Genomic DNA, 22,074 nt, shown 5'->3' with positions numbered 1-22,074 from the left:
CAACTATTATGTGGTTTCTTTCTTCTTCTGTGTTATTTTGTGACCAAAGCCAACCAGCGAGGCCAGACAGCCGACCAATCAGGTGAGACTCCTCTGTATGACAGATGGTGCCGAGCATGCGCAGTGCGCTTTCCTCTCTGGCAGCAACAACACACTGAGGCGAAGCAGTCAGTCTCGCCCCTTGGCTGTCAGCAGCATCAGCATCGTCCCGCCGGGTCTGGTGGCAGAGAGGATGGTCCAGAGGAACAGCAGCCGGGGATGTGAATGACAGTCACAAGATAATGGCTCTCGATGTACGCAAGTTTCCGAATGTACGACTAGAGACCCAGTGAGACGACCGTGTAAGTAGAGCGGCGGAGGTTTGATGCTGTCCTGCTGTAGGTAGTTTAGGCTAACGCGCTAACCTGAGAGAGAGAGAGAGAGACGGCTCGCTAGCTTCGGCAGAAAGGTAGGCTGCTTTGGGTGTTAACGTTTTGTCACGGGTCCGTCATCATCCAGGGAAAACCAAAAGCGTTTTATCGGCTGCATTTTGGACAGCCTACGCCGAAACACTGTCCTCTGAGTTGGGTTAGTAATTCATAGTGACTGTCAGTGTGTGGAACAAAGGAGCTTTAACCGGGGGGCCGCATGGACAGAAACACGCACAGAGAAGTCTGCTGCTGTTTGTTTTGTGTGCTCCATTTCATGCTGACACACTTCAGAGAAAACCACACGAGGTCTGACCTGGATATTTAGCTGATACACGGTGACCTAGCTCATTTTGGTGATTGCCGAAGTGCTGTTGAAGTGAGCAGCAGCGCTGTGTGTCATTACGCAGCTCCTGCCTTTGACTCATATAAGTTTTATGTCTCTCTTTTGATAGGCAGACTTTGTCCAGCAGCAACGTGATGGACCACACATTTAACTGAGTTGAGTTGTGTTCGCAGTGATGCGATCAGCTGACAGCAGAGTTTTGATGGTTGCAGGCACACTTCAATGGCGGTTTGTTGACATAATTGTAGTGATAATAACAGAGTGCTAACTTTAGATTGGACTTTAAGGTGCTGGACTACAATGCTGTGGTCCTTCCTACGTTCAGTTATAATTAAAGTCTTAATGTGACAGACTGAGTTGTTATGATAACTTAAAATTTTTGTCACATTAGTTTTTAGTTACCAACTTTATGTGACTAAGCTGTGGTGGTCTACAGGCAGACATCATACTAACGTTTATGAATAGGTTTTTTTTTGGATGTCTAAAAAATGGCTTCATTGTGTTATTCTGTGACTCAGACTGTCAGTAAGCTGCAAGTTGAGGCACATGATGCTGTTGAGGACATTAAATGAGATCATGTGACTGTGTCAGAAACTATGACCGCCATATTCTGTGAAGTTGCGTTTAAAACACTGTATTGTTTTCCTTTGTGTAGACTGTGTCTACTGCTGACTTGGTTTCTGAGAAGTAAGAGTAGTATATCCTGAGTTCTTGTCAGCAGGAATCATCAGATAGGATTCATGCGTTTAGGATTCTTGAGCTCATGAGTCATTAAGTTGTCTAAAATGGGCAGGACCACGTGTACTTGGAAGCCTGTTCTGAGAAGCCCTGTGGTAATATGATATTGTTGATTCTGGCTGGATTTAAAACGTTCAGGATGAGCGTCTAGTTAACAAGCAATGAAACACTTCCCGTGGCTCGACTCCAACCCTAGCACCGAGTGGTGCTCAGAGATTTCATAATGGTTGATGGTTGCAATGTCACAGGAATTCCCTGGAATGTCCAGACTTCCTGTCCTTATTTAGTATGAGAGACGGAGGAAGAGCCTGGCAGAGAGGTGAAGTGAACTGGAAGTAAACCAGTGTGCACAAAACAGAGAGCCAAGCAGACAGTCTGACCTATTAACTATAGTAACCCCCCCCCCTTTTTTCACCACCATCTCCACCCTGCCTCCAGATATATACAAACAAGGTCCGCTAAGCTGTGTGCATCACAAGAGCAGAACTCACAAAGTGCTAGTTATTATTCGCCAGTGGTAGCAGCTTCTGTGGGGCCCTTATGTCTCCGTCTGTCAGTGTGTATTTTCCCTGTCTGTGTCCCTGTCTGTCAGTGCATAGAAATGGGAGGCTGAAGAGGGGAGGCAGCCTGCCACGTTATTCAAATGTTCCAGAGCCCGGGCAGCCAGCGGCCAACTGTAGCCCGGCTAAAAGAGGCTCTTTGTGAAGGCCAGACAGATGGCCATAGAATGAAGACTGTAATGATACCCTCAGCAGCCCAATACACACAGAGACACATGCACTCATTACATACTCCACTCATTATAGGATGTAATGGTGTGCATGCTAAAGACAGACTAAACTGTATATGTGTTTGTGAGGGAAAGATGAGAGAAGCTGAGAAAGGAAATGAAGCAGAACACATTTATAAAGATAGTGATTATGTACAATATGTAACAAGAAAGTGTGTATTTGTTTTTCCATATCTGTCTCCTTTTGCCACACTCTTGCATCAGTCGTGATATTACAAATTCTTCCCTTGCCAGTACAACCCATTTCAAGTTGGAAAGGTTAGAAAGATAATAAAAAAGATTGTGATAGCTGGCAAGTCTGCAGTGAGTTTATAAGCTGTAGCTGGGAGTGTAAACTCTGCCGGAGCTGATTCTTTGAGAGACAAAGTAAAACAGGTTCAGGCCCAGCACATTAGTGCTGCATGGTTTGACACACTCTCAGACAAGCTGTCAGCAGCAGGAAAGCACTAAACACTGTATAATATATATATAATACAAATTCTTTGCAGCCTAACTGGACTCTGTGTGGCCAGTTGTGGTAATATTGATTGTCTTTCATCAACTGGCTAATAAATCGATGGCTTGGATATCATTAACCTTCTCCTCTCTCCTGCCCTCTTTATAATTATCTCTGTATGTTTCTAGCTTATATCTTCTGTCCCTTTCCCCCCTATATATCCTGTAAGATAACATTCACTCTGCAGCACATCAGCTAGTCGATGGTTGGACCGATTGATTGAGGCTCTCTATCATTGTCTCTCTTTCTGTTGTCTTTTTTGTTTCCTGCCCCGTCTTTCCACTCAGTTTAATTCTTTCCTGTTCTTGTGCCTTTCTTTCCGCCATCATTTCCCTCCAAACACTGCTTTCTCCTTCTACTGTGTTTGCAGGGAAGGAAAACGCTCAAACATGTTGCTCTGAGGTGGGACCTGTTGCACACGGAGGAGGAGGAAGAGGAGGAGGAGGAGGAGGAGGGGAGAGAGAGGAGAGGTGTAGGCAACTGCCAAAGCTCCCATTAGGTGGCCGTTTGAAAGTCTGAAGTGATGGGAAACACAGCCACCAAGTTCCGCAAGGCCCTTGTGAGTGGAGATGAGGCCCTGGCCTGGCAGCTGTATGAGGGCAACCCTCAGTTCAGGGACGGCCTGGACCCGAACGCATCATATGGAGAGCAGTACCAGCATAACACAGCCATGCACTACGTATGTCGCCACGCCATGACACGTCTGCTCAGGTAAAACTTGGCTCTCTTTAAGACGTTTATTGAATTTGACATCCATTTTGAAGGCTGTGGGTTTTTATGTAGTTAAGCAGACACAAAGTCACATTACATTCAATAACAATTAGCAGAACATCAGATTTAAAAAGGTTTCTGAGAATCACCATTTTCATAACAGCTCTTTAAGGCATACACATATACTGTCATATTATGTAAGGTGCATTAGCCTGAGAAACAGTGGAAATGAAATGCAATTAGACCGCTAACAGCACCTCAGAAATGACTCTAATGACTCACATCTGTAAGAGTCTTGTAAAAGGATTACTGCTCAGCTTGTAAAAACTGTTGTGTAATCTTTTCCAGAGGTTCTGGAAGGATTCTGAATATATAACCGATAACATCATCAGGGTTGTCTCACTAATTTGTTGTGTCTGGTGCAATAAATATGTGTTGCACAGACAGACAAGGACTATAACAGATCTGAAAAGTTGCATGATAGCAAAATTCTTCCCATGTCATTTTCCCATGGTATTTTAGAGCTCTTTATCTCACTATTTCTGCCTTTTCTGTCCAGCTTTTGTGTAGTTAGTTTCTCTTGTGCATCTCTCTGCCTAATGAAAGTTCTCTTCTAAATCACTGCTGTGCCTCTTTAAGAGCATTTGCAGATTCAGATTTACTCCATGCTTATTGTGCCGTCCTCTGCTGTTTGCACCCTTGCTTGAAACAGGTGCAAACAGCAGAAGCACACCATTCTTTGGTCAGCTACCATGTCCAGACAGAAACCATAAAGCAGAGGCAGAGTCTAACAAAACCTAAAAGAATGGGGTCAAACTAAAAAAACAAACGGGGAGCAAGTCACCAGTGTCTTTTTTCCACCTCCTGCAGAGATGATCCAACTGCTTGGCCATGACCAAGACAGCTGATTCTCTGACTCAATAGCCCTCCTCCTCTTTGCACTCTTCCTCTCGCCCTTTCTTTCCATGATTACAGGGAGTTTTGGGGAGGGGGGTGCTGTTTGAAAAGGGCCGGTCAATTATCTGTGCATCTGCATGTGTGCACACGGATGTGTGTGTGTTCAGAGGGGGGGAAAACTGTGACTCCACAACTGCTTAATGTGTCTGAGAATATAACACAGTGAATCAATTGGTGTGCTATTTATGTTCTTTCCTACTAACCTATAATGGGCCGGGGAGGCGTGCTGAACACAGTGCTCTGCTCCTGATAAGTATCACAGGAAATGCTTCTTTGTTCCAGCAGTTCAGTCGGACAGAGCCAAGCAGATAGACGGCCGAGAAATCTCAGACAAAATAGAGGACAAGTGTGGGCTGCTTGATGCAGAGTCTGTTTTGCAGATTATTTTTAACATGTATCTGCTGCATGTTTGTTTTGCTGGTTCCCTCTCTCTTCTAGCCATCTCTGGGGGTTGGATTGGCTAGCAATCTCTTGAGAACTGGAAAATCACAAGAAGACCTATTACTGGAAAAATGGGTGTAGTTCAGGAAGTGTAACCTTTCCTCCACAACAAGTGTGCAGACAGACTTGGAAATATGTAAATAACTGACTGCTGAATCCTCTCGACTCATTGGTTACTCGCTGTAAACAGTTTATTTCTGTGGTTTGAGAAAACAAAGAGCTTGTATTTGTAAATACATAGTCTTCTGCACTTGTCTAATATGATTCATTTTGGTGCCTTATGAGCAGCCAAACCTGTGACCTCCCCCAAGTTGGTTGTTGTTTCTGGTAGGCCAATATCCAGGCCACTCATCCTGAACATGGAGGCTTTGTGCCTGTGTGCAAAGGTGGTGGTGGTGGTGGTGGGTATTGGGTCGGAGTTGAGAGGGAATAATTAGTGATTATTGCTGTGCGGGTGAATTAGCAGCATGCTGTCATTACACAGAAGCTCCAGGGGCTGGTGGCTGACAGGATAAGAGGGTCAAAAGTGGAAAAGCAGGGCAGCAATACAAGAGTGAAGGAAAGCAGTCACTGCTGCTGTGTTCAAAAAGAAGCAGACAGGGAGAGGTTTTACAACATCCTGTGACATCCTATTATTCCCTGCTTTTATTGACTCTGCATTAGGAAGTTATCATTCATCAAAATATATCTGCCAGAGAAAGAGATGGTGGTGTTTGCTGGAAAAAAGAGACAGGGTGGAGAAACAGAACATGTGGAGCCAAATAAAAGAGAAAAGTAATCAGTAAATGGAGGTTTTGACAGACAAACAGCAGAGAGAACTATTTACTAAACAGAACTGCAACCACAGCCCGACTCCCAGTGCAGCTGGCACATCCATCACCCGCTGCTTGTGTGTGTGTGTGTGTGTGTGCGCTCCCATCAGCCAGCATATCCATTATCTCAGAGATGTTAAACAGGAATAGCCAATATTCTGCCATCTTGCTATCTCTTTCCCTTTTACCTAACAACACTAATTTCACTGTCCATTTCACTTCCTTATTTCTCATTTCTCCGTCTGCTTCTTCCTCTCCATCTCCCTCTCTTCTTACTGTGCTGCTCTATTTTCTCCTTCTACATCACAAAATGATTTGGTCCTACTGCTTTTAATGAATCCGCTCGTTCTTGCCTTCATCTTATAGGTCCTTCCTGTTCAGCAAAGAGGGAAACCCCAACAAGCGCAATGTGCACAATGAGACCTGCCTTCATGTGCTGTGCCAAGGCCCACAGATCCTGCTGCTGCCAGAGGGAGCACTGTCGCCACGCCTGGCCCGACCACAGAGGGACGAGCAGCGCCGTGCTGACTGCCTGCAGGTACAAACACATGCTTTGGAACTAATGTCAGTGATGTATGGACATAGACTCTTTCTGTTAAATTGACATACAAACCAAGTTGCTTCCCCCTCTTGTCAGATGATCCTGAGCTGGACCGGGGCCAGGCTGGAGGGAGGCCAGTACGAGAAGGCCAACGTTAACGCCACTGACAACCACCACAGCACCTGCCTGCACTATGCTGCTGCTGCAGGCATGAAGAGCTGTGTGGAGGTGAGACGAAGCCTGAAAGTCAAACTCACATTATAATCCTGTTCATTCTCCCTTAACTTTAAAGGTTTAACAGTTAAAAAAGAAAAATCTCCTTCTGAATTGAATGAAAACTAAGTAGGAGTCTGTTAAACAATCAGCTTATTCCAAAATCAAATATTCACTTTTTCCTGTAGGTCACAAGACCGTTTATCTTATCTTATTTATTTATTTTGGAGATATTGGCCCCTAGAAATTCTTTCCAATATATCTGTCCACAAATCTTGGTATCAACCTTGAGGCTGTTGACAGCATGTCTGGATGTAAACACTGGTTGGCCTCATCTGATAAACCTTTGTTTAATTTGTTTTTGAGATAACACACTTTGTCTTGTTCTTTTATTGTAACTCCTGTTATTGTTCTTCAACACATTTCTCACTGTTTTCTTCCATGTCTTTTGTTCTCTCATCCTTCCTTGTAGCTGCTGATCCAAAGTGAGGCTGACCTTTTTGTGGAGGATGAGGACAAGCTGACGCCATGCGACCACGCCGAGCGGCACCACCACACCGAGCTGGCCCTCAGCCTGGAGTCACAGATGGTTTTCTCCTCCTCTTCGGCTCAGCAGTCGAACACAGACGCACATGGTGAAACCAGCCTGCTGCAGTACAAGGAGGTGAGACCGTAGTTACGAGATCTGGGGGGTTTCCTGCTGGCCTGAGTTATTTTTAAGCTTTTTAGTCACAGTGTTGTCTTTGAAACCTTCCCTTCACAGGGAATATCTGTACAACAGTGGATCCTCTGTAATTTAGTTTTTGCAGCTTAGTGTGGTGAATTCCTTCACCTCTCTTAAAATATTATCACTCACTTGTCCTCTGTTTGTATATGTTCTTTCTTCTCAGGTCACACCTTACATGGTTTAGTGTTATATGTGTACAACCTCCTGTCATACTTCTCAGCATTCCAGCTAAACGGAGGACACCAGCGACGCTGTATAGCAGCTGTTTGATCTCTCTTCCTGCAGCCAAATCCATGCTAATGCTTAATCTCTCTTTCCCACTGCCACCCCCCACCCTCACTGCCCCACATCCCAGTTCCCATATTATCATTTTCGCTTCCTTAAACATCTCTAAATCTCACACTCTTACTTGTTTTTCTTGAATACAGCGCTCTATTTCAGTAACACTAATGTGTTCCCTCTGACCCTGTTTTTCCTCCTGCTCTTTTATTGCCTTATTTCTCTGTGTCTTCCTAACATAATTTCCCTCTCTCTCCTTTCAGCCTTATGAGGGGCTGAAGCTTCAAGATCTGCGCAAGCTGAAGGACATGTTGATTGTAGAGACGGCAGACATGCTGCAAGCCCCCCTCTTCACTGCCGAGGCCCTGCTTCGAGCACACGGTGTGTGTTTGTCTATTGGAGAACATTCATTGATGATGACCTTTACCAACCTCCTCAGCACTGTACTTATGAAGCCCGTGTTTAGTAGAAATTACATACCTTTGTCTCTGGTCTCTTAATTATATGTGTAATTGACTCCTCCCCCAGACTGGGACAGGGAAAAGCTTCTGGAAGCCTGGATGTCTGATGCTGAGGGTTGCTGTCAACGCTCCGGCGTCACCATGCCCACCCCGCCACCCAGTGGCTACAATGCCTGGGACACCCTGCCCTCCCCCCGCACTCCCAGGACTCCACGCTCACCCCTCACACTCACCCTCACTTCCCCTACTGACAGCTGCCTCACACCTGGAGAAGAGGGCCTGGCCACAGTGAGTTCTGTTCAGATCCTTTAGTAAAGTAAAAGCAGTAACTGCAAAATGTGCTGCTGTCCATGTTCTGTTATCTCTAGTAGACGGAAACAATTGAATATGCTTGATGGCCGTGAGTTAATGTCTAATCTTTCAAGAGAAAAGGGTGGTCATAGGTCAGCTTTTTAGCAGTAATTCTACTTTCTACCTCTTCTTCCTGTGACTCCAGGCCGGCGTTTTCAAATTGTTTAGACGTTGAACCATTGAAGCCCTTACCTGAAAATTTTCATAACCATGCACGCTCTTAGAAGAGCCTGAGCAGGTGTCACAACAGGACATATTACTCTTTATGCAAATGATATGGAAAACAGTTAAAGTTGTAGTAAACATAGGTTTTTATTGTGTAGTGAAGACTGTACAGTGCTAATCGTGGTTTTGTGTCCCTGCAGTGTGGAATCTGTCTCTGCTCTATCTCAGTCTTTGAGGACCCGGTGGACATGTCCTGTGGCCATGAGTTCTGCAGAGCCTGCTGGGAGGGGTAAGGGCCAGAACGTTTGTTTGTGTGTGCCCAGTACATTTCACAGAGCTGACTGTGGCCACTCCAGATGATGATTGTGATTCCACCAGATGTGGCACATTTCAGAAGCACCCCAGAGGCAGCTCTGCTCAGCTAAAAATATGCGCTCACTCTTTTTTTGATGGAAGCCACTTCAAACCGCACACAGCAGATAGAGCAGACAGGCAGTCAGACACATAAGTCCCATTGGAGTCAAGAGACTCTAGACCTGTCACTAGTCCACTGAAGGGGCAGGGAAGTGGTGATACCCATGTGACACAGACATGGAAACACGGTCTTAAGTCTGCTGCCTCATTTCTAAACCACATAGCCGCCATCTTTAGGTGTTAAAGGAGTTCTGTTTCTGCTTTCCTCTATTTTTTCACAGGTTCCTCAATGTAAAAATTCAGGAAGGTGATGCACACAATATCTTCTGTCCAGCATATGAGTGCTACCAGTTGGTGCCGGTGCATGTGATAGAGAGTGTGGTTTCCAGAGAGATGGACCAGCGATATCTGCAGTTTGACATAAAGGTAGAGACACAACAAGCACTTGCAATTTCTCTTTTTGCATTCATTGTCCATAGTTTGATACTTATCTAATACATGATGCAGGCATTTGTGGAGAACAATCCAGCCATCCGCTGGTGTCCTGCAGCTCGTTGTGAAAGGGCGGTGAGGCTCACTCGTCCAGGACCAGGAGACAGCGACCCGCAGAGCTTCCCACTGCTGCCCTCCCCTGCTGTTGATTGTGGGAAGGGTCACCTCTTCTGCTGGTAAACTCTGTGATTTATTCCTGTGCAGTCAAGTGTGTTGACATTCTTACCGACATGTAATTTAATCAGACATAAATTTTTCCTGTTGAAGTATGGGCCTGTACTTTGTCCATCGTTTTACACTAACACACTCAGCATATACTAGATGTACTGTGTGAACTACCCGTGTGTTTTTGCCAGACCAACAAAGTCTTTCTCGGAAAGACAGTTTGTTGCCTTATGTCCCTTTAGTTTGATGTATGTTATTGTTCACTGTTCTCTGTTTATCACCCTCCTATTTGCAGGGAGTGCCTTGGAGAGGCCCATGAGCCATGTGATTGTCAGATGTGGAGGAACTGGCTCCAGAAAGTCACGGAGATGAAGCCTGAGGAATGTAAGCCTGTCCCGTTTTGTCATTATTATGGAGAATTATTTAACCATTAGCCGTTAACAGCCACTGTCGGGGATTCCTACCAGGATGTGTCTGTATATTTTTATAACATACTGGCAGGTGTTTACGTCATTAATATTCACCAAATTTGCGTGTGTGTGTGTGTGGATGTGCTGGAGCGTATCTGCAGGGCAGGTGTTCCACAGCAGAGATGATGCTAATGTGCAACTGTGTTTGTGTGTCCTTTCCACAGTGGCAGGTGTGAGTGAGGCCTATGAGGATGCTGCTAACTGTCTATGGCTGCTGACCAACTCCAAACCATGTGCCAACTGCAAGTCACCCATTCAGAAGAATGAAGGCTGCAACCACATGCAGTGTGCCAAGGTATACACAGTGATCTCTCTGTGTGTGCTGTGTCTCATCATGCGTAAAGATAAAGATGAAATATTCTGGTCATTAATGGTGAAACTGCATTTCTCTGTAGTGTAAGTATGACTTCTGTTGGATCTGTCTGGAGGAGTGGAAGAAACACAGCTCGTCAACAGGAGGCTACTATCGCTGTACTCGCTATGAGGTCATCCAGCAGCTAGAAGAACAGTCCAAAGAGATGACGGTTGAGGTACAAACACACACATTCAACAAGAATAACTGTACTAAAAGTTAAAAGTGAAAACAGAATTTTAGGGGATTTCTTATCTCATCTTAAATTTACAGATACTTTTACAGATTAAAGTGTCTTTTTGTCTGGATCATCTTGGTGATTTTGTTTTAATCTTTTGATTTGATGCAACATCCAGCAGAGAATCCTTTATTTCTATTTATCAAATATGGTCTAAAATCTACTGTGAAGCCTACAAATGTATTGAATTTTAAAATGGAGCATGTCATATAAGCTGTCACCTGTCAGATAATACATCATTGTAGAACATGTTCAAGTGTCCTGCAGCATTTAAAGTGCTCATATTTACTTAACTGTGTGCATAAAGTGTCATTTTCTTACAGGCAGAAAAGAAGCACAAAAGTTTCCAGGAGCTGAACCGTTTCATGCACTACTACACTCGCTTCAAGAACCATGAACACAGTTACAAGGTGAAGGAAAGCTACACACACTCGGTGCACACAGTGCAAAATGACTCTGAAATATTACAGTTTGTTGGTGATGAGCATTTACACACATGATGGACAAGTGTATTCTCTCTTCTCTCTGTGTGGTAGTTGGAGCAGAAGCTGCTAAAGACGGCTAAGGAGAAGATGGAGCAGCTGAGCAGAGCTTTCATTTGCCGTAAGTGTTTTGTACTGAGCTCAGCCTGTTGAAAGGAGCTGCATCCAAATCAGCAAAATACTTGTCAGCTGCAAATCAGTTGACTTTAAAAATTATATAGGTTTAAATTGCTAAGATGTTACTGTTACTGGTGTCTTTTCATGAATTCTTTTAGCATTGTGTTGTTAAGTCAAAGCGTCTGTACATGTGTGTGATCTGTGCTGCAGGTGAAGGCACTCCTCCAGACACACGCTTCATCGAGGATGGTGTGTCTGAGCTGCTGAAGACGCGGCGTGTACTGAAGTGCTCTTACCCATATGGCTTCTTCCTGCAGCAAGGCAGCACCCAGAAAGAGATATTTGAGCTCATGCAGGTAATCGGATATACACACCAGATGAGCATTTATCCTCTGCAGGAACCAGACTAACAACTTTAAAAGCCCCCCAGCGACACCAAGAACCTGCTGTGTTCATTCTTGACTTTTGGCTGGTCATGTGACATTAAATTTAATTTTGTGTCTGATGGGTGTTGCCATGTTTCCTTTCAGACTGACCTGGAGATGGTAGTGGAGGATCTGGCCCAGAAGGTGAACCGGCCATACCTGCGGACACCGTGCCACAAGATTGTCAGTGCAGCCCGCCTGGTGCAGCAGAAGAGGCAGGAGTTCCTGGCGTCAGTTGCACGTGGCGTCGCCCCTAATGACTCTCCTGACCCTCCCCGTAGGAAGTAAGCACAACCCCACATTTTGTGTGCAGACAAAATCTGGGCCAGCTTTGGAGATATGTGGGCAGAAATAATACACTAAACATTGTATCTGTTGTATCTACTTCATGTGCATCATCTTCTTTCAGTTACCCTGGAGGATCATGGGACTGGGAGTACCTCGGCTTTGCCTCACCCGAGGTAAATGGTGAAACATTTGTCGCATCACACTGTGAAACACTAACCTTTTTTGTTCTGCTAACTTTTGGGTTCATGCTGTGCGTGCTAATGCTACTTCCTAAACCTTCGCTTTGTGACCTATTTTTGTATGAGGTCATATTAGTGCATGACTGTAGCAGCAGTTGACATAGTTTGCTTATGTGTGTGTTAAGATGGGAAGTCGTCACTCTGTGCCGGGAACAGGAGATCAAAGAGAGAGACAGGCGCAGGTAATGCACGATAGTTTTTTTTAGCATATCATGCAAGTGCCTGGGCTGAATTCTGTTTTGTGTGCATGAAGTTTTGAACCTGCTCTAATACTCTATAATAGGATGGCTGCTCAAAGCTAGTTTTGCGTTAACAGAACTTTTGATTGTTTTTATCTGCAGGATTATGCTGACATTCAGTACCGTCGTAGACACAGGCCACGGCGCAGAGGAGACATGCTGAGTCTGCACAGCCTTAGAAGCAGCAGCAACACCCCAGAGACCAGCAGGAGGAGTGACACCACAGGTTAACATTCTGTATAATTAACTTGTAGTGTAAAGCCTTGATTTACAACAGGATTATCCAAAAGGCAGAAAGTATGTATACAGATTTTTTTATTCTATTGTACTTGCACAAATGACACAGTGTTAACCCTCATTCTTGCCTTCATTTATATATTTTGATTTGTCACTGCACCAGACAACCAGCAAATGGGATTTTTCTTTATTGCTCCATCAATCTAGTGCAGTTGAGCCACACAGTGTCATTGATCAATTGGGATCAATTTGTAATCAAGCCACACAAAGCCATCCGTGTTTTAATGTGATGTTTTGTGTTTCAGAAGTCACAGAGAGGAGTGAAGGCCGCAGAACAGCGCTGGGGTCTCTTGATGAAGATGACCCCAACATCCTTCTAGCCATCCAGCTATCGCTGCAGGAGTCTCGCAGAGAGCGAGGCCTGGATGGAGTCATGGAGCTGGAGAGAGGGCCAGACAGGAGGCTGGGTCCTGCTGGAGACCTGGGTGATGTCGCCTTGCACTCTCTCAACACAGAGGGTCCTTCGGGAGCCAGAGGCTCGTCTTTCCCCACGTCTCTGCTGGATCCGCCACGCCCTCCCAACAGGACAGACTCCACATCCCAGCCATCCATATCTAACCCCCTCCCCCTCCCTCCTCCACCTCCCTCACTCAGTGCAGAGCTGCTGGAGCTGGGAGACAGCCTTATGAAACTAGGGAACATAACCACTCCTTATGACCTGGACACGCACACACAGGAGCAGCTCTGCTCACACCACGCATACAGCCACAGTGCACTTGCTGCCCCTTACGCCGCTGAACCTGCTTACAGCGACTGCAGCCATAGACCAGAACAGAATGCACCGACGACCCCATATGTGTTTGACCATATCACCATCACAGATTCTCGTTATGACAGCAAAGAGCAGACTTACTGCCACAACACTGCTTATTTAACTGAGGCTGAACACAGCGCCTCCGGTGCACTTGAACACACCCAAAACCCTGCACCCAGTTCATATAACAGGGAACACGCAGCCACATGTGACAGCTCCCCAAAACCAGACAGCTCTTACAACCCCTGCCCAGAACACAGTAGCTCTTACAGTGCGGAGCGTCCTGCCTCCTATGCTCTTGAACGTCCCCATAAGTTGGACCCCCAGCCCCCTGCCCAGTTGTGCCTCCCATCTCCAGAGCTTGAGCCAGAACTGCTGCTTTCGCCAGTCATTCCCCCAGGGGGCCCTTTCACCCCCAGCGACCCGCAGAGTCTGGAGGCCTTGGACCCCACAGCCAGTGCTCAGCTGCTGGACAACATCATGGCCTGGTTTAACAACAACATAAACCCCCAGAACAACCCCCAGAGCCTTGCTCTCATCCCCTCCCCACCCACCACAGAAACAGACTCCTCCCCAGACACACACACTGAGACTGAGTCTGAGAGCCAGGCTTCCAGGGATGTGACCCCTGCTCCGATCTGGCAGCCCCTGGAGGGTGAGCCAGATGTGGATCGAGGGTTGTCCGATCCCGTGCCAGGTGCTGTGGCCGTGGAGGCTTCAGGTCCCAGCACTCTGGAGCTGGAACACAGAGACACTGCAGACGAGGGTGTGGATGCAGGGTGTGTGGATGACCTGTCGCTGGGCGAAGCGCACACACACCCGTGCTCATGCTCTCACTGTGGAAACAGTCCTGTGCACACTGCCCTGGCCACAGACAGAGACTTGGACCTCGTCCTTCAGTTAGAGGATGAGCGGACACCGGAGGAGTGGGAGGAGCAAGAACACCTTGTGTGAGAGCAGCGGAACAATGCAGAGAGAGAAGGTTCAGCCAAGAAAGACGAGGAGGAGGAGCGATGGACGTGAAGGGGAGCTCAAAGACTAGTGAAGCACTGATGAGTGTTTACTGTATGTATTATACTGTATCTAGAGAGGACAAAAAGCCCTGTGGACTTTGTCCAGTAAAGATGATGTCATACGCAGTTAATTATTTTAAAGTGCTTTTTGTCTACTCTACAAACAGACAGATGAGTGTTTAAAACCGATCAACAGAGAGCTACTGATATCATTTACATATTTATTTATTCCCTTCCTCGTCTTGTGTTTGTCTTCTCAGTTTATTTTCAGGGTAAGGTTTTGGTGCTGATCATGCTGAAATCCAAACTTGCCTCATCAAAACTACACTTGATTAACACACTGACCCAACCACAAGCCTGGTCTAAGCTCCAAGAGCCAAATACGAGGATAGCTGTAACTTTTGGAGCCTGTTTAGCGTGCTATACAATCAGAGGGCCTAATTCTGATTTTTTTGGACCTTCGTGCACACTGTGCCTGTGTTTTTGTTAGTGCCAACACACTACTGATCCTTTTCTTTGAATAGGCTTCAAAGAGAGAGGACACACCAGTCTGCATGTGATGGACACGGATATTAGTCCCGTCCCTCTGTGCAGGAAGGTCAGTCTCAGCTACAGAGCAGCGCCCTTTAAGTTAGTGCAGATTCAGTATGTTTTTTCAATTCATATAAATGGGGGGGACTCATTGGACAGTGTGTTGTTTCTGCTCACTGCGACACACTGCTGTGCATTTCAAATGTTCTCTGACTGTATCAGAAACATGCTTTCATACAGAGTATTGGCTCAGTATTTGCTTCATGCGTGCAAAACTCTTAACACAAAGTGCTCTGGACCTCGGATGACACTGGAGCTTACGATTCATATTCAATTAGGCTACACAGTATCAGAATGTATTGCAGTATTTAATGTGATCATTGTTGTTACATTTGAAAACATCATCATCGTCATCATCATACTGGATTTAAATTAACATGTGCAGAATTTTAAAGACTTACTGAAGTACCGATTGATTAGTACATTTGTTGCACAAGGTAGAAGAGTAGTAGATTATTTTTAAATTACTTACTTTAGGTGCTTCAAACACGGCATCAGATTAAAATCACTGAATTACAAGCAAATTGTCTCATTTATCCATCCGTATACTCAGTAGTTAACACACAGTGCAGCTCTTTGCATTAGCAGTTTTGCACTTCAATCTGAGCCAAAGCAAACACTGTAAATGAGAACATATTTTATACCTACAGCATTTATTGTTATTATCATATCAGTTCAACTATTGACAGCTTGGACCGGTTGGGTTTTTACTGTAAGTTATCCTCTTTATTTCTCATTCCAGAGATGACATTGACTTCCAGTTAAGACCATACATTATGTGCCTTTTTTGTTTTTTCATATTTGTTGATATTTATTGGTGTCACTACTTTTTCAACATGCAGAGCAAAGATGGTTCAGTTTGTCAGTTATAACCCCAGTTTATCATCTGTGTTTTGGCCATTTCACCAAACTTGATCTGAATGTTCAGATATTTCCATAAGGCGATTAAAATGTGACCTCTGGGTTGTCCATTTAGCTTCAACCTTTAAGGGACTTTTTCCTCACCCAAGTATAATGTTTACAAGGGAATTAAACACTGCCTGCTGTGATGAAAATGTTTTGGTGCTTTGGGGACTGCAATGACAATAATGAAGTGTTTAGGCATCCTGTAAAAGAGCAGGTTCTGAGTCTATCAAAATATTTCCCTCTACTAGAGGTAAAGTGTCACTGATAGTTTGAGTGTTGTGCTGGTTTAAGATGATCTGAAGAGTGACGCCTTTTTTGCCACTGCATATTGAAACTGTGAAGGTGCCGAACAGGCTCATAATGCCTGCCAGCTGGTGACGTAACAGCGTGAGTTACAGGACTGCACACTTTGGTTTAGGTGCAGCAATGGAAGCACTGCATCTTTATTTTGCACAAGCATGCTGTTAATGTGTTGCATTAGTCCAGGGCTGCCAGGCAGGATGTGGAGGAATGAGGAGTTATCTTTTTCATTTTGTTGATTTAATTTAGAATGGAATTGATGGTGTCAAATTAATGCTTTTGTGCCATTTAATACTCCACACATATAATTTATTTCTCCCTCAACTGAAAACAATAAATTAAATTGCACTCATGTAGATTATACTTGATACATTCCCAGCTGGAAAAAAGAAAGGTTTGAAGATGTGGCCAAAACTAAAATGAAAGTGTCAGCGCAAAGTTTACTCCCAATAAAAAAAGAACTGAAAGTGCACTGTTGTCAGTTGTCAGATGTTTTTTATATAAAATTATACTTAAAAATAAAAAAAAAATATTTATTCTGCAAGCTTCAAAAAAAAACTTTTTTTGCGACTGAAGAAATTAAATTTGTCGACTTGTAGAATATAGTTGCCCTCTTCCTCCTGTAGGTGGCACTGTCGGCCCATGTGGCACTTTTTCTTCCTCGTCGCTCACTTAATGACGTCGTATCAGCGGGACCGAAAACGTAACTCGTACAACAGCGGCCTGTGTTATTACTCGTTCGCTGTAATTTTTCTCTCCGGTGAAGGATTTGTCTCCACAGTCCATCGCCACCATGAAACTAGTCAGGTAAGCGGCATCTATAAGCCAACGTTTAACGACTGTGTAAATGTGAGATGATAAAATAAAGGCGATGCGGCAGGATGGATTTAGATTTAAAGCGGAGGGACGGGGATGAGGCGGGAAGCGCTGGGCTGAATGAATGGACGCTGTGTGGTGTTACAACGACAGAGCTCCTAAACAAACCCAGATACGCAGGTTTACGTGTGCAGTACATTTTATGTATTAATCGTCAAAAGGTTTTGTTGGTATTGGCGCTCTTTAGCCTTTTTAAAACATGCATTGATAACATAAGGAGGCTACACGGAGGTTCGTTTACTTGCAGGCCGTATATCTTTCTAGATAAGTATTAAATAAGCATTCATCAACTGTAATCAGAAAGCAAGGATTTTTACTTCTGTTTTGCATTTATATCGATAGACATTTCAGTTTTTTGCGAACATCTGCAGTGTGCTATTGTTTTGGTACTGGAAGCTAACTTTGGCTAAGCTAACTAGCTAACTTTGTTCTTGTTCTAAATATCTGGGAGTCTGGGCTCGTATGTCCATGCGTTCACACTGTAATCTTGTTCTACAGGTTTTTGATGAAGCTCAGCCATGAGACGGTCACCATTGAACTGAAGAATGGGACTCAGGTCCACGGCACCATCACAGGTGAGGAGCAGCTTGGGTTGTTTCTGTGTTGGTTCAAGCTCAGGATTTAATTGATTTGCAATTACACTGCAAAATACACTGCCTGGCGAGTTTGCTTGTATCTACAGTCACTCATTTCACTGTAATACAACTGCAAAAGATCATATAAGTATTGATGAAAAGTTATCTTTCGGAAGCTTGAAGCCAATACTGTTACAATAGTGTATGAATCGGTTGCCATTTTTATACAGTGTGTCTACAAAGCTATTTTTTTCCCTAAAGATCCTTAACAGTAACAAAATGGCTGCTTTGTTTATTCTCTTTTACAATAGTCATATATTTGGGAAAATATAGCTCCTGCTCACTGAGATTATTTACTGACTCCACTGCCTCAGCCAAAATGAGCTGAACAAAAGCAAATAAAGAAAAGATCCAATATTGTGTTCATCTTGTATGTAATTTAGTTTTCTATAATAAAGCTGTAATGTGATTGCTGGTCATTGTTACTGCCCTGTAACCAAGGCAGCTGGGATTTCTTGAAGTGTATTGCAAAGGTCCAAACCTTTGCAATGTCAGGCTAGACTGCGGTCAGTAGAGCCAGAAACCAACAGCTCTACATTCAAATGAATGCTCTCTGGTTTGCTTCCTTCTTGGTTTTGTTGAATTAATGATCAGGAGGTAGACACTTTTCACATTTTTCTGCTCCTCTGTTGACTTTCTGTAGGCGTTGATGTGAGCATGAACACCCACCTGAAGGCAGTGAAAATGACTCTGAAAAACAGGGAGCCTACTCAGCTGGAGTCGCTAAGTATTCGTGGCAACAACATTCGCTACTTCATCCTGCCAGACAGCCTCCCACTGGACACATTGTTGGTTGACATCGAACCTAAGATCAAGTCCAAGAAGAGGGAAGCAGGTGAGTGACCTCAATAATATATTATTTTCCACACTTAGTCCTTTTTATTGTGTCATACTGTACATACTACCCCTGACATTCAAGAGGCAGGGTCCATATTCCTTTAACAACATGACTACTTTGCAAATGTTTAAATAATGAGCAAAATGGACTAGATCTTTAATAGTTCATGGTCAACATGCCGGTGAACATTTCTGACTGCTTCTCTGCTGTCCTTTTTCAGTGGCTGGACGGGGACGAGGAAGAGGACGAGGACGTGGCAGAGGAAGGGGGCGAGGACGAGGTGGCCCGAGAAGATGATCAGAAGGCCACACAGATAATTGAGTTTCATCAACCCACTGTTTGTACAGGCTTGATTTTTTTTTTTTTTTTTTTTTTTTTTTTTTTTTTTTTTTTTTCCTCACCACTTTTGTTCAGAGGAAATGATTTGTGAATTTCGACATGCTTTTCATTTGTTTTTGTTTTTTGTACATTAAAATGCTCCTTAATGAGAGGATAAACCCTGACTTGGTGTGTTATTACAGCATTTGTTATTTCTTGCAAAGTTGATTAAAGAATAATTAGTAAAGAGAAAGTAAATTATACACAGAATAATATTTACTAGTGCAAAAAAAAGCCTTAAGGTGCATGGCTGAGTTTGGGGGGGGTGATTTGTTGTTGGGAGGGGGCGACCTCAGGTCAGATTGCTTGAATTTACTTACCTAGTGAAAATAGATAATAGATATATTTGTGAACTTATAAAGTATCTAAACACAACTGATTTTGCCTCTGCATTGTAGCAGTGTGTACCTAAGCAGCTGAATTAGAATCCTTTAGTGAAACTTTGAAGTGTTCAACACAAAAATCAAATATTTATCTTTAGCTACCAGCATCAGCAAAATATTTAATAAAAATACAAATACATTTTTAATTTAATTTAAAAATATTTAACGTTTAAAACATGTTGGTTCGGTAGAGGTTGCTTAATTATTGTAATCATTTGTCGTTAACAAGTAGCCAAAGTAAAAAAAATTGTTGGGAACAAATAGGAAGTGGATTGAATGCGGAAGTACTGTGACATGCAGTACCGCCCTCTGACGCTAGATGACTGACAAACCCCATTCAAAGGAAGTCAAGTTAACATTAGCAAATATGTTTAGGTTCTTATTGTGCCAGGTGCTTTATTTATTCGGGTAATTTTTAGTTTTAAGAGTTGTACTTTACGGCCCAGCTTCCGGCCGAGTCTTGCCTGACGAAGACGCAGCTGCTGTCAGGACCTCACGGAGAAATATCTACAACATGTCTGCTTGTAGCGGTCGGTTCATGTATTTTGCATTTGGAAGCAACTTATTGAGGGAGAGGCTACAGCTAGCAAACCCCTCAGCGGTGTTTAGCTCCACCGGTCGACTGAAGGTTTGTACAATACAACAGTTTTATTTATTATTTTATCGCGTCAGCGTGTACAGCACGTGTGAGATATTTTACGACAAATATGTATTCTATTGTTTATTGAGTTTTTCCCTTTAGCGTGTAGGATTGCGTGTCTATCAGCTTCGCTCACGACAGGACGTGAACGCAGCAGACTTTGACCTTCTGTTGGTAAATGTAGCAGTGTCGTTTAGGCAACCAATGTACCGTGCTGTGTAGCTACAAATGCTACAACCCGGCTAAAGCTAGCTGTTTGTTTACATGACCACCATACCTGTGTCTAGTTCCCGTTTAACTCGCAAACAGTGTAACCAACTCATCCAGAGAGGCGTGAGAAGAGCAGGGGTTTAACGTTTAGGTAGAAGACACACAGGTGCACCTAACAGCTAGCCTGGTGCTGCATGGATGCACAATCACTGCATGTAAATAGCAGTGGAGTATTAACAACAACTTGACAACAACAAAGTGTATTGAAGTGGGCCTCTCTGACATATTAGATTATTAACAGTGAAGCATCAACCTGTACTCAGCGTGTTATTGTTGCAGCAGCTGGAGAACATATTCAGACTTTCATCTCAGACTTCACCCCCTCCCTCCATGAACCAGCTGCAATAACAAGACCTGTGTACTGTTAGTCTGCCCAAGGCTGTGACCAACAACACAACATTCTCACTGGGGATGCTGCTGAAATCACAAATGGCACATTACATATTTTACATTATTGTAAATTAAGAGGCATTCTATCGAGCATACTGCAGCCCCCGACCCCATCATCACCCTGTGTGTGTGTGTACAGGACTATGAGCTGAACTTTGGTCTGTGGGAGAAACATGTGGACAATGCATGGCACGGTGGAGTGGCCACCATTGAGTTCTGCCGAGGAGCAGAAGTGTGGGGGGTGATCTGGACTTTGAGCAATGAAAACCTCACAAGCCTTGACAAGTGAGACACACACACACACACAAACATCTAAACCAATTGATCTGTGGATGTGTGTAGTATTAAGCAACACTGTGTGGTCTTTCTTCACTTAGCCAGGAAGGAGTGGACCTGGGAAAGTACTCTCCACTCGAGGTGTCAGTGGAGACTGAGAAGGGACTGGTGCTCTGCAGAACATATCAGATGAACAACTTCTACGCCTGTCCTCCCTCTCCACAATACAAGCAGGTGCGAGCCTCCGTCACACACTGTAATCCTGAAACACATCATAACCTACATTTCACATTACAGAATATTATAATTGTAAGTTCTTCCTTAAAATTAATCAAAGTGACCTTTCACACAGTAGGAGACACTCACATACTGATGTTTTGTCTGGTAAAAAGTGAAGACGCAGTTTTTTGTTGAGTCTTATCCTTCACCCGCCTCTCTGTGTGTTTCCTATAAGGTGGTGTGTTTGGGTGCAGAGCAGAACGGACTCCCGTTGGAGTACTTGAAGAGGCTGGAGGCCATTCAGACCAACGACTACAGCGGCCCTTCAATCCTTGATCAAATCAGGACAGCCAAGACACAGAGATAAGAAGTTCACTTTTAGGGTGTTAAATTTGACAAAACATATTGGTGCTGAGAGCAGAAAGACCTGTTTTTGTCCCGATATAACAGAGAGCCCCAGTCCTCATTATGACTATAATCATGCTGTAGAGTATTGTATAGCTGGAGACTGCTGCTGACTGGTAATTTTAAATAATCCAGAACAGAAATACAGAGAAACAGCTTTTAACATAACCCCTCAGAGGTGAACTCCATGTTTAAGGATCGAGTTCTTTCTTCTCCTGCTACATTAAGCAAAACTCATCAATCACTTTTATATGTAATGGTGCTAATGAAGACAGTGAGACCTGGTTAATGTGGAAACATCTTGTAAGCAGATGATATCAGGGCTGACAGTCATTTACGGAACAGAAGTGGCACCACAGTGTGGCTGAAAGTACATAATGCATGCATATTTAATAATGAGATGTTTGGATGAGCTACTAGTCTGTTAACAGGTGTATTTCATTTTATATTAAAATGTGTGTGCCAAGACAGACAGCTGTCTGCTGCCGTTATTCTACAAAGGAATATTAAACACCGGTGACACATCCTTTAGACTTCACACTTGTCA

General features: G+C 44.0%; 3 protein-coding genes across 4 annotated transcripts; all 3 read left to right on the top strand.

Annotated features, from left to right (window-relative positions):
• Nucleotides 1–152: 152 nt before the first annotated feature.
• LOC114452258 (ankyrin repeat and IBR domain-containing protein 1-like) lies at nucleotides 153–16,066 on the top strand. 2 transcript variants are annotated; one of them, XM_028431474.1, is made up of 21 exons: nucleotides 153–341; nucleotides 3,148–3,488; nucleotides 6,065–6,236; nucleotides 6,336–6,467; nucleotides 6,925–7,116; nucleotides 7,722–7,839; nucleotides 7,987–8,207; nucleotides 8,636–8,724; nucleotides 9,131–9,275; nucleotides 9,357–9,517; nucleotides 9,802–9,890; nucleotides 10,141–10,271; nucleotides 10,372–10,506; nucleotides 10,890–10,976; nucleotides 11,103–11,169; nucleotides 11,376–11,521; nucleotides 11,696–11,874; nucleotides 12,000–12,051; nucleotides 12,243–12,299; nucleotides 12,459–12,582; nucleotides 12,899–16,066. In XM_028431474.1, the coding sequence occupies exons 2-21, from the start codon at nucleotides 3,301–3,303 to the stop codon at nucleotides 14,359–14,361; spliced, it is 3,948 nt and encodes a 1,315-aa protein (XP_028287275.1). In that variant the 5' UTR covers nucleotides 153–341; nucleotides 3,148–3,300; the 3' UTR covers nucleotides 14,362–16,066. The 2 variants fall into 2 exon arrangements, with proteins under 2 accessions (XP_028287275.1, XP_028287284.1); XM_028431483.1 differs by lacking the exon at nucleotides 12,243–12,299.
• Nucleotides 16,067–16,887: 821 nt separating this feature from the next.
• On the top strand, nucleotides 16,888–18,922 carry snrpd1 (small nuclear ribonucleoprotein D1 polypeptide). Its single transcript, XM_028399559.1, has 4 exons — nucleotides 16,888–17,024; nucleotides 17,592–17,668; nucleotides 18,372–18,563; nucleotides 18,787–18,922. The coding sequence occupies exons 1-4, from the start codon at nucleotides 17,011–17,013 to the stop codon at nucleotides 18,861–18,863; spliced, it is 360 nt and encodes a 119-aa protein (XP_028255360.1). The 5' UTR covers nucleotides 16,888–17,010; the 3' UTR covers nucleotides 18,864–18,922.
• Nucleotides 18,923–19,635: 713 nt separating this feature from the next.
• On the top strand, nucleotides 19,636–22,065 carry ggcta (gamma-glutamylcyclotransferase a). The gene is made up of 4 exons (XM_028399120.1): nucleotides 19,636–19,955; nucleotides 20,767–20,912; nucleotides 21,005–21,137; nucleotides 21,358–22,065. Exons 1-4 carry the CDS (start codon nucleotides 19,842–19,844, stop codon nucleotides 21,487–21,489), a joined length of 525 nt encoding a protein of 174 aa, XP_028254921.1. The 5' UTR covers nucleotides 19,636–19,841; the 3' UTR covers nucleotides 21,490–22,065.
• Nucleotides 22,066–22,074: the final 9 nt, after the last annotated feature.

Source organism: Parambassis ranga, chromosome 2, assembly GCF_900634625.1.
Source record: "Parambassis ranga chromosome 2, fParRan2.1, whole genome shotgun sequence".
NCBI lineage: Eukaryota > Metazoa > Chordata > Actinopteri > Ambassidae > Parambassis > Parambassis ranga.
The sequence above is the reverse complement of the archived record's forward strand: the minus strand, read 5'-3'. Positions and strand labels throughout refer to the sequence as shown.